The sequence below is a fragment of the Vigna radiata genome, chromosome 11 (genome assembly GCF_000741045.1).
Source record: "Vigna radiata var. radiata cultivar VC1973A chromosome 11, Vradiata_ver6, whole genome shotgun sequence".
Classification (NCBI taxonomy): Eukaryota; Viridiplantae; Streptophyta; class Magnoliopsida; order Fabales; family Fabaceae; genus Vigna; species Vigna radiata.
This window is the reverse complement of record NC_028361.1, coordinates 1,035,558-1,049,107: the sequence shown is the minus strand read 5'-3', so window position 1 is coordinate 1,049,107 and position 13,550 is coordinate 1,035,558. Positions and strand designations below refer to the sequence as shown.

General features: G+C 30.7%; 3 protein-coding genes across 4 annotated transcripts in view; 1 reads left to right on the top strand and 2 right to left on the bottom strand.

Annotated features, from left to right (window-relative positions):
- Positions 1-1,004, bottom strand: part of LOC106777513 (chalcone synthase 17) — a 10,837-nt gene extending 9,833 nt beyond the window's left edge. Inside the window, exons 1-2 of one of the 2 annotated variants that reach the window (XM_014665088.2) lie at positions 692-1,004; positions 14-589 (exon numbers count right to left, since the gene is read on the bottom strand). In XM_014665088.2, coding sequence (XP_014520574.1) covers positions 14-589; positions 692-869 — 754 coding nt within the window. In that variant the 5' untranslated portion in view covers positions 870-1,004. The remainder of the gene's footprint in view (positions 1-13; positions 590-691) is intronic. The other variant, XM_014665090.2, reaches the window with a different exon arrangement.
- Positions 1,005-5,630: 4,626 nt separating this feature from the next.
- LOC106777909 (ERAD-associated E3 ubiquitin-protein ligase HRD1B-like) lies at positions 5,631-11,206 on the bottom strand. The gene is made up of 8 exons (XM_014665729.2): positions 11,104-11,206; positions 10,286-10,825; positions 9,808-9,984; positions 9,368-9,517; positions 9,079-9,287; positions 8,256-8,400; positions 6,481-6,751; positions 5,631-6,111 (listed from the first exon to the last, which is right to left on the bottom strand). Exons 2-8 carry the CDS (start codon positions 10,813-10,815, stop codon positions 5,956-5,958), a joined length of 1,638 nt encoding a protein of 545 aa, XP_014521215.1. The 5' UTR covers positions 10,816-10,825; positions 11,104-11,206; the 3' UTR covers positions 5,631-5,955.
- A 1,141-nt stretch (positions 11,207-12,347) lies between these two features.
- The window catches only part of LOC106777910 (probable NADH dehydrogenase [ubiquinone] 1 alpha subcomplex subunit 12), a 12,671-nt gene continuing 11,468 nt past the window's right edge, over positions 12,348-13,550 (top strand). Inside the window, exons 1-3 of the mRNA XM_022787433.1 lie at positions 12,348-12,507; positions 12,873-12,899; positions 13,400-13,544. Of these exons, the coding sequence (XP_022643154.1) occupies positions 12,419-12,507; positions 12,873-12,899; positions 13,400-13,523 (240 nt within the window). The 5' untranslated portion in view covers positions 12,348-12,418 and the 3' untranslated portion in view covers positions 13,524-13,544. The remainder of the gene's footprint in view (positions 12,508-12,872; positions 12,900-13,399; positions 13,545-13,550) is intronic.

Genomic DNA, 13,550 nt, shown 5'->3' with positions numbered 1-13,550 from the left:
CCATCAATCGCACCTTCACTGTCTGGAGCAATGGTCTGTGCAGTCCAAACCAGCTCAAACAATGGTTTCTCAATCTGTGGAATTGGGTCAGAACCTACGATCACAGCAGCTGCTCCATCTCCAAACAGTGCCTGTCCGACAAGACTGTCTAAGTGGGTGTCACTTGGGCCACGGAAGGTGACTGCAGTGATCTCAGAACACACGACAAGCACACGAGCACCCTTGTTGTTCTCGGCCAAATCCTTAGCCAATCGAAGAACCGTGCCTCCTGCAAAACACCCCTGTTGGTACATCATGTACCTCTTCACATAAGGGCGAAGTCCGAGGAGTTTGGTGAGCTGGTAATCAGCACCAGGCATGTCGACACCACTGGTGGTGCAAAAGATCAAGTGTGTAATCTTTGACTTTGGCTGCCCCCACTCCTTTATGGCCTTCACTGCAGCCTCTTTCCCGAGCTTTGGTACCTCTACCACCACTATGTCCTGCCTCGCATCCAAAGAAGGTGCCATATAAGCACACATGTTAGGATTCTCCTTNAAGACCTCCTCCGTCACGTGCATGTATCTCTTCTTGATCATAGACTTGTCGCCTGGAACATCGTAAACNAATTATTAGCTTGATTCAGCAACAGACATCATGAAACATCATGTGAAAGTGAAAAGACTATAAATATATTGATTCAATAACTTACACATGCGCTGGAACTTCTCCTTGAGATCGGTCATGTGCTCGCTGTTTGTGATTCTGAAGTAATAGTCGGGATAGGTGCTCTGATCAACACAGTTTGGTGGAGTTGCAGTTCCAATGGCAAGGATTGTTGCTGGGCCTTCTGCCCTTTGAGCTTGGCGGATCTCCGACACACTCACCATCTTTACTTTGTTGGTAATGAAGTTTCCGGTGATGTTGATGAAGGAATTTGGTTGATGGACGGATAGAACTGAGTTTACAGAAAGAGGGTCTTTCTGGTTGTTGCTCTAAGTTGTGTGGTTGAAGACGATGGAGGAGTTATAGTTTTATAGGCATGGAAGGGTAGGTATGAGCATCACGTGCATTTGCAATAGCGAGCCATCAACAAAACGGAATTAGTTTGGTAGCATGTTTTAGAAGACCATCTGTCCCCATTTATCAATTTATAATTGGCTTATTAAATGATTCAATCCCAACGTTTTTATTTGGAACGTTTTTTTGTGTTTCTGACGTTTGAGTCAACCTTGGTAGGGCAGCTGGAAAGGTTGCCAATTGTATTGGTAGGTAGCCTCCTGAATTGTATCAACGGTCACAGCCAAATCAAACTTATATCTACGGGTAATGTTGCGCCACGTCATTGGGTATTGACTACAGACATTTTGGATCGCACACCAGTTCTCTTGATTCATTTTATCCATAATCCGAACTGAATATTTTAACTTAAATTTGAAAGAGGGAATATGATTATTGAACGTTTAAAGATTTCTTTCTTTCTATATTAGCATTTGAACGGTCAAAGGTTGTGGATTTTTCTACTTATATAGCATTTTTAGTTTGCTTGATGTTGCTTTATTTATACACAATAAGTTTTAGTTAATATTTATGATTATTATTATTATTATTAATTATAAAGTAATTTTAAATTAATAATAAATAATATTAAAATGTTGTAAAAAATGTTATATCATTATTCATTTGTCTATTATCCTAACTCTCAGACATAAGGAAACACAAAAGTAAAAGGTCATTGACACGAAATTATCCTTCGACGTGTTATTTTGTTCATATGTGAGATGTGTCAGGATATCTTTAGGAATAAGATGTTTTATGAAATGAAAATAAAATCTGGATGTGTAAATGAGTGTAAAAAGATGAGAAAGAACGAGAATAAAAATAAAAATAAATTAAAATCATAACATTTTAGATTTTATAATAAAAAAACGCATGTAAAAATATTTTCACAAACATATTTATAATCATCTGTTAAATACAAAAAAGTGAATTTGGATAATACATCAATATTGTTTTTCAGAAACAGAACCATATATAAAAAATTTGTAATACATCAATATGTTGAATATCTAATTTATATAAATCAAATTTTGGATATACTAAAAAATTATTTTTATATATCTTTTATAATAAATAGTAAACAGAATACAAGTTAAGTTATGTTTGAATGATTAAATTGGTAAAATTCATCGAAATATACTGTTGCTATACTAATATCAATAAAAGTTACATTGGATAATTGGACATATTTTATATGTAATGCCTATAGTGAAAATGTCCTCTTTTAAAATGGTGAAAATTTTAAATATAGACATTTATATAAAAATTAAATGAATAAATTATTTAGTGAGCCTGGTACTAAAATGTTTTGCATGTATTTTCTTTTAGGTATAGAATAAAGTGTAGATAATTTTGTTTTTATATCAGATATTTTGATTTGGTCGAACAAATTATGTTATAATCTAGCCATACAATACGAAAAACCGAGAAGAGACGATACTGAAACTTTAAAATGGCCGGAATTTGAAGGAATATATATTTTGAAGCTTTAAAATATATGTTTACTTTAAATAAATTACCTTTTATTTACACTTTAACTAATTGTTGTAAAATACTTAATAATAATAAACTATAATTTAAATGCTTAAATAAATATAAATATGATATTTATTCTCGTCATCAACGTGATTAAATACAAATATAATAAGATTTAAAATACAACCATCATTCATTGTGTCTTGATTATTATAATTGAAATATAAAAAAAAAAAGTTTTATAAATGAAAAAAAATTGGCAAGTACAATATTCTTTCATGACTTACGAAACATTTTTCATATTTTATTTGCATTATTCTTTTTCATGATCTTGTTAAGAAGAAACAATTTGAGAAGGTTCAACGAAATGAATTTTTAGTTCCGCGTATTTATCAACCTATTAAACTCATAAAAAGAACTCAATTTTTTTGATAATTTTTGTAATTCTATTCTGTATAATATCTGTATAATATAAAAAAGATATATATATATATATATAAATTCAAATATGGAAAAATTACTCTAAGGGGGATTCTTTGTTTTTTCTTTTTTTGTCCTTTCCTAGAGTCCGATTACTATTCCTTCTTGTTTGTGTTGAAATAGAAATATTCTAAAAATCTCAATAAAATAATCTTTTTGAAACCCTTCCTGAAAAATCCCTTGATTTGCATCAAATGACATATTCTTGATATATAATGAAACTTTTCATCATAACTAATTTGTATTAGTATAACAAAAGTTATATATTTTTTAATTACGATAAAACTAGTATAATAACATGGATGATGTCAAGATTACAATTTATTAAAACAATTATATAATTATTATTTAAGAAAGTTGTTGGTAAATTTTCGTAATTTTTGTTGACGAAAATTATTTAATTTTCTTTTCAAACAAAGTTTATAATTTAACCAAATATTCTAAAGGAAAATTCTTTTTTATGATATTAAAATATTTATTATTGAATTGAATAATGTAATTATTAACTACTGAACCACTCAATATTAAATCATTAATTTTACTAATCTAAAACTTGAAATTAAAGTTCATGGTACGGTAGAATCCAAACTTTGGCACACAAATGTTATAATGCAAAACTTGAAATTAAAGTTCATTGTAGAATTCAAACTTTGACACAAATTATTTATGAATTTATTCTAGAGTGTTTCTTCATAATAGTAGAGGATTTGCTATTTTCTTCACGATTTCATATTTAACCAGGTTTTGTTCTCTTCAAAAGCACTTGACGATGATGCAGGGTTATACAAATTTTCTAATTTGATTTTGTGCTTGAAAATGTTTCTTCTATCATCTTATATTCAAGTTCAGAAGTTTGTCTACTTTATTTTTAAAGTTTAATGAACACTTAAACTTAGTTTAAAAACATGATTATGCATAATATTAATTTAAATTATTACTATATTAAAAAATATATTAATATTTCAAAAATATTTTCTAATGATATATCTTATCAAAAATATAAAAAGAAAAAAAAGTGAAAATATACAAAGTTTGAAAATTATATATATAAACTCTTATTTATTCATTTATATCAATAATTTATTTTTTAATTTTTCTTAAAAATTTAAAATTTTGGATAAAAAAGAAAACAGTTTCAGGAATATAGAAATTCAATTTTTTTTTAGAATCACTAAAAAACATTAGTACTTACATCATAATTTTCACAAAAAAAAAATCAGAAGGATAATTAAAATAATATGAAATATAAAAAAAATAATAAAAATGCACGAGTCTTTCTATTAAATTGATTATGTGTTATTTAATTTATCTAAAAGTAACAGGAAAAAAGAAATTATTCTTTATCGAAAAGTAATATTTTTGTTCCCAATATACATCTCCTTATATATGATTTGATCATTTATTAGTGTTTGATGAACATTGTCATGAAAATTTTGTGACTCAACCCTACACTAAAGTTTCTTGCTGAGAACAAAAACATGTTTCATTCATTTACACAAATAAGTTGTGAAGTTTTATTTATTAAAATTTGATTTAAGTAAATTTTGTTATTCAAAAATTATTAATGAAAAAGATGAAACACCTAAAGTAAAATTATGATTGTATATTTAGAATTACATGTGAATTAATTGATTATAGTATTAGTTATTTATATTTATGTAATAATAACTTGATCGTAATATATTTATCTTGATCGCTTCTCTTTAATTTATTTATAAGTATAAGTTTTGATATTAAATTGAACATTAGTTTTTATACCACATACTTAATATATATCTTTTAGAATATTTTATTGATATTTTGTAAAAACCTAGAAAATTTTTAGCCATTATTTTAGTGCAATTATAATTTTGATTAATTCTAACTTAATAAACAATTTAATTCATATTTTAATTTCTAGTTGGAGAGGAGATTGATGATTGTTCTTTGAATTCTTGTCACTGAACTAAGATTTTGTTGGGTTGAGACTTGGTTCATGATACTTACTTCATAATATTAGAACTATGTTGTTTTTTACTTAAATATTAATAAAAAAAGTATAAAATACTTAAAAAATAATTATTACTAAATTTAATGAATTTTTAAGTTACTTTAATAACCTAAAATTTATTTTACTCATCCATTTTAAAATAATTTGATTTTTTTATATTAAATTATGAATGATAATGATGTAAGATTATCATTATTCAATATATAGTTTAAACTACCAATTGATTGTTGTAAATTTGGAATAAAATAATATAAGGTTGTAAATTAAAACGTGATAATAAAAAAACATAACATAAAAATTAAGATCCATGTAAAATTTAGTTGGTTAATTTAATTATCCAATATTGTAAACTACAGTGCTTTAATTGTTAAACAGTAATATCATACATTAAATACTATTTTGTTGAAATTAATATTTTTAAACAATAATGTAGAAAAAGTCGTGTAGTTTTTTTTTTATTAAATTTCATAATTGACATGAAAAGATATTTAAAAAAAAAAATAGACCAGATTTCTATAAGTTAGAAGAGGAAATCTCACTAAAATTTGATATCCGAGTAATATACATTTGATATCAGAGTTTCATTCATGAGCTGAAATTGTAATGCTTTAGAAACATTTATTTTCATCGGTAAAACAAAGCTCTCTTCTGGGATAAAAGTCCTGCTTTAATAGGAAAACAATATACCTCACATTGATGAGACATCCCCACTTTAAAGGGGAAACAATATGCCTCAATAAATCCAAACTTTCTGATCAAAAGATGTTTGTTCAAAGCTAATATAAGCGTCCAATCCACAAAAGAAGAAAAAAAAGCCAAAACAAATCATTTTTAAGGGCACTAAGCATTTACAAGATTAGTATCAATAGCAAATTTCACATTAGAGTCATGCTGTGATTTCTGTGTTCTCTTCTTCCTATATCTACATTTGACAGTCCTCTTCTGGCATCAAACAGAAATAAACAGCCAACTTACGCTTTTCCATCTTGAATCTCCTCAGTATAAGCACGACCAGATTCAGATGAGGAAATGACACTCTTGCCTCTGCTATCTGATGACGATGTGCCCTCATCTACACTTCTGTCAGACCTTGTCTTCTGCAGAATCTCGAGCTGATTTTGCAGAATCTGTGGGGGTGACGGGGGGATTTGTGTTACAACTATTAATTTCATCTTTCATTAAAATAATGAAAACATAATCTTTATTAAACAATTTAATTACACGGTGATCGAAACCATACACTGACCACATTAATGCAATGCAAACTATTCGTTACTCTCAGTACTTACAAGAACCTAATTTTGGTGAAACTTATTTTTAAAACAATAATATCAGTAAATGCCCCTTTTTGGTGGAGCAGAATCTAGTATGCATGCGGGACAAGGGACTATTCATTTGGTGCTCACCATAACTGTCAAACGTCACCTTTCTTATTTAGGTAAACCCATGACATACCACTTAATGTCCTGGTAAAGAGAAAAGAGAACACATAATACCTGAATCTGGCATTGAAGGAGTTTTCTATATGCTTCCAGATGGGAGCTTGGGATATTTGGATCATTTTCAAACCCCTTTCCATAATTGACAAGGGCTGCATATGGTTGGGAAGGTAGAAGATGGAAGTGTTGCATTGGAGGATAAGATTCATTTGTTGGTGCACCAGTGGTAAGAAACCAACTTTGTGTTTGTTCGCGGGAAGTCTGCCCTCCACTACTGTCTTTATTAGTAGATTCAGCCACCGGAGGATGGAGAGTGTACCCAGGAGAACTGTCAGTTTAAGAACAGGCCTTATCAATTAAACATTTTTAGATTAGTTCAACATTATCAATTTTTAATGAGATCACAAAATTGGTACTTTGTCTTGTTAATCAGTCATCTTATAGCAAACGAACGAGGAACAATAATCAGTAATAAATGTGATACAACAAACTTCATTGAGGACAATATGATTATTAAACAAATCAGATTTGGAAATACAATTTCTTATGCCAGTGAAGCACTATATTCAAACACATTTAGACAATAATTGTACAGATCACACTTCTATATCAAAGCATAAACTCAATTTTAAGAGTCTACATTTTCCAAAATCAGACCAATATTCAATTGGATTCACGCACAAACCAAGCTATTAAGGGCGTGATTGACTATCATTCTTGAAATAGTTTTGTTTTCAAGATGTGGGTGACTATTTTTTATCCAATTATTTCGTAAACATGTTCTCCATGGTCTGTTTTTTAGGGCATAAAATTAAAAACTCATCTTAGTTATTTTCATTTTCTTGTTTTCTTCAACTGATTTTCACGAATTCTCTGCTCTCACTTCAAACTAGTCACTTTGGGAATAACATGGAATTTTGAAAGTCAGAATTCGTATTTCATACTCAAACCGTAGCTTTGTCAAAGCAGAACAAAGTGGTCCATGTCCCAGTCTCTCATTCAAAGAACAGAAAAATAACAACCATTTTTCCCCTACTATTGGGGTCAATTAAATGAAAAAAAGCGGCACCATTATCATGCCATGTCAAACTAAAAATTCAGAGCAGCCATTTAGGTCAATGCAAGGAATGGCTTACCCAAAAGATTTCAGGCTTTAAAACCCCGCATTCCTTCTAAGTGGAATTAATTCACCTTACAACTTAATATACAATTTTTAGTCCCTAAAAGTGACAATTGGTTTTCATGAGATGTTTTGAAGTGTGGAGGAGAATGCAACACACTGGTTAAATTCTTATGTTAAAAAACTAAAGAATTGAATTGGGGGAGATTTCGAAAATAAAGTTTAGAAATGTACATCACCATACCAAACAAATTTTGAAGATTATATTCAATATTTTGAGGCATCAGTGTTAAAAGCCTCGTCACCTACTGGGGAGCAACCAATAGGATAGTTTTTGAGTATTTTGTAAGATGTGAAGTACACTGTTAGAACTCACAATCCCAAAGAGGATATTTGGTGCAATAGATTTGGAAAGGGGTGTCAAAGAGGAGTTAACGACAGAGGGATTTGTGGTTTTTCACCCCCAACGTATTGGTGTGGTTCAACAAAACTATTGAAGGCCATGGTTCTGCTAGAAGTAACACTCTCAGTATTGGTTGAAATTAAGATTTGGGAGTCCCACATCTTATTTGATGAACCCCACCCATAACTTGGTAGATCCGAAAATTTTAGAGTTTTAGAGTGTTGCTAGAACCCCTCATAATATTAATAACAAGCAAAATACACAGCACAAATGACTTATTGCCTAATTGTCCAAGCAGAAATGCCATACCATACAAAAGAATTTGCGGAAGGGTACACATAAGACTTCTCATATATGGAAGCAGCAGCAGCAGCAGCTTGGAGTCTAGCTTGATGTCTACTCAAATTATCCGTAGCCTCATTTTGAGCTGTGCTTTCACCGCCTGTCCCAGCTCCTATTCAAGGTGAAAAAAAAAACAACATTAAATAATACACAAACACACATGCAGAGTCACAATGTTTACAATTACAGGTGCTACTATGCTTATTTAATTTTACAGATATTACATTCAAAATATTTTAAGAGAAAAAATTATAAAGAATGCAATGAAGATGAAAATTTTTACACCATGTCACTATCATCCAATCACAAACCACATGTTTGATACAATTTTTGACTTTGATAATAACTACTTTAAAAGTCAAACTAAATATGAGTTCTAATTGGTTGACAGACAGTGTACACCATGACACTAATTTTAAATGGTCTAAATTGTATTGGGCTCAGGCAGGCAACATAATCACACAAAATTAAAAGAAAACAGGGTTTTAAAAGTTAACTACTACGAGTAAAAATATATAATAGGATCTTTAGGAGCTTCATACGAAACATTAATGAGGAAGTCTTCACAGGTGAAAAAAAAGAAATTACACATTACAAAAGTAAACGATAAAATTAAAATGATTGTAAAAACTATGTTGGAGGGTGCAGATAGAAAAAGTATGCTTCCAACTCTAGTTTTCCATTTTGGGTTCCAAACACACTGCACCTCTGGAAATAAGATCAGTTCTTTTCTGAGATCAAGTACATCACTAAAATGTTTAACAATAGTGAGTGATTATCATATGATTACCTTGCCGTTGGCCATCAGCCTGTGATCCTTGTGGCCCTACAGCTCCAGTTGTTCCATTTTCTGGTGGTACAACCAAGGCTCTGCAGGTGGGGCATGTATGCTGCCGCTCCAGCCATGATCGGAGACAGTGAACATGAAAAAGATGTCCACATATAAGTTTCTTGGCTGTAGTCATCTCTTCACGACAGATAATGCAGGTTGCATCACTTCTGCATAGCCATTTAAATTATTATATTTAATATGCATAAATATTAAATTAATAAGAGAGATGTCACAAGTTATAACTCACGCAGTAAGCTCCTCAGGAGTTGCATCTGGAAATCGATCATTCATATTTGAAGTGATTTTACGATAACGTATGTAATCTGCAACACGGACTTTGAAGTTCCTAAACGTCTCATACAGCTCCCGTATAAGGTGCAAGGGAATACCATAGTTTCTAATAGATCAACAAAAAGTTAGTACAGAGAAAATATAACCAGTGAAAGTTAATTGGATAATCTAACCAAAATAGTATGACCAGGAAAAGCAAATAAATCAAATGTATACATGTTAATGAAACAAAAACTATTAGTATCATTGTCAATTGTGATTGAATCTGTTTCTAAGTGCAGTCCAATGGCTAAATGCTCGTGCCAATGAGAGGCATACAAATACACAGACTTGTGTAGTGCATGCATACGAAGACTGCTATAAATAAATGTATAAAAGAGTTGATTGACCACTTACACAAAAATTACAAGAAAGAAGCACATATACATAGACAAGTGAAGCAAGTCCCTAATGAGTTCCAGGTAAAATGTGAAGACTGGTTTCTTTTCCCATTGTCCCTCCATAAGCATGTCACTAACATAAAAAATATATTTTACAAAAATTGACACGGTGGTGGTTGCCAGTATCATGTACCTGAGATAGAAACAAATAATCTGTCAGATAGGCACCCAAATTTTTACCATTTTAAAAGAATTATATATATGCCTGTCACCAATCCTTAGTTATCTTTGTCAAACAAGAAATTTGATTATTAAAAATTAAACCAAAATGTGAACTTTCCTATATCAACATGGACTAAATGGATTTACGCACGACTGAAGCAAATCGAAGTCAAACAGAAAAAACTAAACAAACAGCATTCTCAAATTCATGACTTATCTTTTCAAACTAGAAGTTCAGCAGCAGTACTCGAAAAAGGAAGAAGAAAGCTTACTCGAAACAAAAGAATAGTGAAACTGAAGCCTGCCAAGTTTCTATCAGATGCTTCAAAGAACTGTATAAGAAAAGGCTGTCTAAGAGAAGAAGGAACCCCATAAAAGATACAATTCGAACATGCGACAACATGGGCACCGAAGGAGTGGTCTCGATGTACTCGACTCTCTTCTGAGCCAACCAATGCAAAGCCTTAATCAACAACAATGCCGTGACCATCGCAAGAAATGTGACAGAGAAGTCTTGCCTAAAAATGGTGATTGCAAAGAGGATTTCCATGACTTCCCTCCACGATTGCTCGTTTAGCCTCTCAACCTCCGCCTCACGGAGGGAACCCAAGAAAATCTTCTTGGTTAATTGCCATAGAATACACATAAAGACCAAACCCATGTTGAGAAGAAGCACCAAGCTGATCTTGGAAGTGGAGAGATACACCATTGCCGGATAAAATTGACCCCTACTGTTAAATGCATGATATATAATAGCCAGAGTTGCGATGAAACTGAGACCAGCGTATGTTTTCAGCTTCATGATTTCTTCTCTGCATAAAGCCAATGTAATGATTTAATCAACATCTGAAAACCCAAGTTATCAATTGCCCGTGTAATTAATTTAATCTGCCCTACATATAATGCATTTGGGATGAAACAGAACAATCAAACATGAAAGCTATAAGGATTAAGAAATGGCACGTTGAAAATGAAACCCCAATCCAAGATAAGCCCTAAATTAGAATCAGATCAACGAAACTATAAAGAAATTGGATGAAAAAATAAAAGAAAACACGAAAATGGAATCGCAGAAGAAGAAAGAAGGTACCTGTTGAAATGGAAGGCTCTGAATTGAAAGGGTAAAACAATCGTTCTTCTAAGTTCTTCCTTTTCGCTCTTGCACAGAACTTCCAAGATTTTGTTTTACTATAAATATTAAATAAAATTTACGAGCAATGTTGAAACAAAATGATGTAACCCTATCCAATCATGTTTTGCCATCTGTCCTTTTTGGAGATTTTAATTTTTTTATTGCATCTAGTACTTTTTATCCTTCGTTAAAGAATAGTTTTGTGTCTGCATTAAAGAATTTTATTTATTTTCAAATCATTATTTTTAATCTTTATTAAAAGTATAATTTAAATTTTAACGTCCATCGTATTTTTCAATTCTTAAAGTCAATAATTTAGACATTTGAAATAAAATAATAAAAATAAAAAGCATAAATTTGAAGAATAAAAAGCATAAAAAAAAGTTAACCTTTATTTTTTATATTACTAAAATCATATAATATTAATTATTAAAATGATTATATATTCAAGCATAACTAACATAATATCTTCCCTCTCAAATCAATTAATCTCTATTTCATTTCTTTAATATATATTTTTACACAAAGAATTTGTTTTCATTCAACATATTTTTCTCATCTCTACTAAACAATAATAATAAAAAACACTTACATGTACTGTTAATGGACGTTAAAAATATTATATATAACCAAATCTATAATAAATAAATATCTTAGAATATGAAAAATACGTTGTAAAAAGTATAATAAATTAATATTTTTAGTGAAAAGACATATTTAAAGTTCTACTAAATTAAAGGTTATTTATGTCACTATTTTTTTTTTTCAAAATGCTGAAATTCGGTTTAAAATTAAAAATTGTTTAGAAAAACAAAACGTCAAAAACCTTTATAATCTTGCGATTAAGGAATGTTATAAAAATATCATTATTGAAAATAATTCTTAAAAATATTTTCATTCATTGTAGTTATTCTGCATACAATTATACAATCCCAACTTTGAGTTGGATTTTCATAATTCTCAAAATATCAACAATAATAAAAAATAGCGTTATATTATTACAAGTCAAACTATTCATAATAAATTAAATAAAAAAAAGTTATCCTATGTAGCATTATAAAAATCTGATTTCGTTTGGTAATAAATTTTAATTAAATGATCAAATAATAAAATACAATTTAAAAAGTTTTTTGAACTACTATTTATTTTTCCTTTTATCTAAATTCTAGATTATTTATAGCTTCTCTTTCTAAACCGTGATTTATATGTTATTTGTATTTGGTGTTACCAAACGCAGCCTTAGCAATTGTCCAAAAGGAGGAAGAAGAGCGACATGGCGTCGGTGGTGAAGAATGTTCTGAAATCGATCAGAGAAAAGGGTTTCGGTACTTTCCTCAGAGAGCTTAAGGATGAAGGCTACCTGTTTGTTCCTTTCTCTTTCGCTTTTAAATTTCCCCTAACATTGGATATTTTATCAATCTCATCGTTTTCTCACTTCCAATTTTGATCATATGGTTCCATATTTCTGTTATTCAACCGATTTTGTCCCCTTCTTATTAATTTGCGGTTGCCTTTTGATTTCTCTTTCTCTGGAAAGTGTAATTTAGGAGATGAAATGAAACTGAGATATGATTTAATAGCTTTTTGTTAATTTAGTGTTGCGATTGTCAAAGGAACTTTGTAGTGCATTTATGTTTTACACTGTTTAGGGTTCCTTTGATTCTGTGAACAATGTAGATGCCTTTGTGGTGTGCTGATATTTTTTCCGTTATGATTTGAATTTTCAGGAGATGCCTTCCGGATGGAAATCTCTTGTAAGTCAATTGCTTTTCTTGATATCTTTTCATTTTTCTTTCCAATTCCCACTCTCTATGAATGCCAAATTATGACTTCTCATTTGATGATTGGATGTCTTTCACTGTGTTTTCGGTCGCGGCCTTTCTTAATGCTTCATGAATATATAAAGTGTAGAAAGACGTAGTAGAGTACTGGGTGCAATTGAAGGAGCATTTCCTATCATTCAGGGTGGAGTATGAGAAGGACAAGCGTGTGTCAAAAAACATATACACATTAGCTATGTATCTTCAAATGTCCTTCTTAGAGATAAAAGGAGAAGAGATTTAGAACGGTTTCACTCTAGGTCGAGTTGGGTGGGATGTGTTGTTCATTGCAATTAGATTTAGATTTATTTTAATTGCATGTGGCTTCTTGTATGTCCTCTTTGTATTGGAACTTTTCACCATGAGATCTTAACTCCCTTGTGGTACTAATATTTTTCCTCTTCCAATCTAATTACGTTTTTAATTTTATGCAGGCAAACCAAGATCCACAATATTGGGGCAACGCTTGTTGGTGTTGATAAATTCGGTAACAAGTATTATGAGAAGCTTGGAGACACACAGTATGGTAAGTGTGTTTCTCATTCTACACGTTTATGAGGTTTATCCAGCAAATTAGACATGACT